This window comes from Aptenodytes forsteri, unplaced genomic scaffold (assembly GCF_000699145.1).
Source record: "Aptenodytes forsteri isolate BGI_AS27 unplaced genomic scaffold, ASM69914v1 Scaffold255, whole genome shotgun sequence".
Classification (NCBI taxonomy): Eukaryota; Metazoa; Chordata; class Aves; order Sphenisciformes; family Spheniscidae; genus Aptenodytes; species Aptenodytes forsteri.
Window position 1 is genome coordinate 4,033,363 of NW_008794888.1, and position 2,101 is coordinate 4,035,463.

Sequence of the window (2,101 nt, forward strand, 5' to 3'; positions counted from 1 at the left end):
CAGGGGTCCCGGGGTTCCTGGGTGGTGGTGGGTTCCTGCCAGGGGCTGGCCAGTCACTGTCCCCAGGCCATGTGGGGCCAAGGACCCTGCTTAGGGCAGCAGGGGGTCCCCGAGCACGTCGCCCTCCTCTCTGCCCTGCTCATGCTCTCTCTGTCTCTCTGTCTGTCTCTGTCTCTCTCTCGCAGCTGCCGGCGTCATTTTTGTGATTTGCAGCTAGTAATCTGGCTCCAGTTGCATAGTCACAAAAGTGATCGTTGGCAGCCGTGCCTGCTGCATGGAGCATGCCGGGAGCCCCGCCGGCGCCTGGCCCCCAGCTTCGTGCCCCACCGGACCAGAGCTGCTCCCTTGAGTGTCCTGCCACTGCTCCCCTCCCCGGGCTGGGCACCCGAGGAGCCGGGCTCCTCTCCTGGCCCCTTTCTACCCATGGTCCCCCATCCCATGCCCAGCACCGCTGGGGAGGCAGGAGGAGCCATGTGCCAGACCCCCAGGGCCACATCACGGGGTGCCCACTGCCCCCACCCCCGGCTCGGCACAGCGAGGGGCACCTATCGCAGCCTTGTCCCCGGCATGGCAGGGCACTGACCTGCTCCCTCTTGTCCTTGCAGGAAGGTGAACAAGTGCTACCGGGGTCGCTCCTGCCCTATTATCGTGCACTGCAGGTACCGCCGGGGATGGAGGTGGGGTACGGGCTAGGGGGTGGCTGCAAGGCTGGGACCTGCTGGCCAGGACCAGTCCCTGGAGCCTGTCCCCCTGGTCCAAGCGTCTGTGTCTTGCAGTGACGGTGCAGGCAGGACCGGGACATATATCCTCGTTGACATGGTCCTGAACCGAATGGCCAAAGGTAGGTGCAGAGCAGCACCACTTCTGCCCTGTCCGGGGGGTACGGGGCCATCTGCTCTGCCCGTGGACCCCCTCCTAGCGCCCTTCTCCCCCTCTGCCCCAGGGGTGAAGGAGATAGACATAGCTGCTACGCTGGAGCACATCCGAGATCAGCGGCCTGGCATGGTGCAGACCAAGGTACCCCCCCAAACTGGGGATCCCTTCCCTCCCTGAGCACTCACAGCCCCTGGGGCTGGGCTGATGGGGACCCTCATGCCGCCTTCCTCTGCTCCCTCAGGACCAGTTTGAGTTCGCGCTGACAGCTGTGGCCGAGGAAGTGAATGCCATCCTGAAGGCGCTGCCGCAGTGATGGCGAGGAGCCCTCCCCTCTCGTGTTCCCCCATGCCCCTCTGGCTTCGCGTGCTCTCCTTGCCCTGCCCGTGGGGCTGCTCTCCCTGTAAAACGCTGTCTGTGCTGCTGGCTGTTTTTGCCCCCCAGCCCCCCCTGCCCCTCTCCCCAGGGACACAGGGCTCAGCCCCTCTGCGTGCAGGGCATGGAACCCCATCACACCCGCTGCCACCGTAGAGGGGACTGGGCTAGTGTCCCCTATCCCCTGTGGAGGAGGAGACCAGGTGCTGCTGCTGGGAGTTGGCTGTGGAGCCCCCCCAGCACCCTGGTGCAGCTCTCCTGCACCCCACCCTGGCGGTCCTGTGCCAGCTCCCTTCCTGTGCCCATGTGGGGGGCAGGAGTGGGCAGGGGTCCCCTACAGTTGGGGGCAGCACTGGGTGCAGGGGGGCCTGGCCCAGCCCCAGGTCCCCTCCGTGTGCTCCCCGCCTCGTCACTCGAGCAGAAGAGACATTTCTAGAGAAATATAATTTTGTATCTTGATGTGAATAAAGTTCTCGTGTCGCATTTGTGCAGCTGCAGCCAGGCCTGGCCTCTGACTGTGTGAGTATATGGGGGGACATAAGGACTCCCCCACACCCTCCCCGCTCCTGCAGGAGCACAGCCACCACCCCACAACCACCAGACAAGTGCAGCTGGGACTGGGCCCCCCTACCTGCAGGCAAGGATGGGGAGGGACCCTGCAGCCCCCAGCCCAGAGACACCCCCCAGGCAGCAGCTACTGCAAACAGGTTTATTGATGGTTGTCAGCAGAAGGGGGTCAGGGAGGGGGGGTGCAGCAAGGAGGGGGGCAGAGCCCAGCCCCACTGGCTGAGCCCAGCCATGCTGCCCCTCGCTGCCTGCTGCCAGCACCCCCCAGCAGCCTAATCTACAGCAA

General features: G+C 65.1%; 1 protein-coding gene across 1 annotated transcript; it reads left to right on the forward strand.

Moving 5' to 3' along the window:
* The first annotated feature begins 281 nt into the window (after positions 1 to 281).
* On the forward strand, positions 282 to 1,189 carry LOC103895428 (receptor-type tyrosine-protein phosphatase-like N). Its single transcript, XM_009275013.1, has 5 exons — positions 282 to 349; positions 606 to 659; positions 777 to 841; positions 944 to 1,017; positions 1,118 to 1,189. The coding sequence occupies exons 1-5, from the start codon at positions 282 to 284 to the stop codon at positions 1,187 to 1,189; spliced, it is 333 nt and encodes a 110-aa protein (XP_009273288.1).
* Positions 1,190 to 2,101: the final 912 nt, after the last annotated feature.

Bases quoted from the DNA above. Each gene is read 5' to 3' on its own strand.
- LOC103895428 (XM_009275013.1), top strand. From the start codon at position 282: ATGCCGGGAGCCCCGCCGGCGCCTGGCCCCCAGCTTCGTGCCCCACCG. The intron at 350-605 runs GTGTCCTGCCAC...TTGTCCTTGCAG, and splicing joins GACCAGAGCTGCTCCCTTGA to GAAGGTGAACAAGTGCTACC. The intron at 660-776 runs GTACCGCCGGGG...TGTGTCTTGCAG, and splicing joins CCTATTATCGTGCACTGCAG to TGACGGTGCAGGCAGGACCG.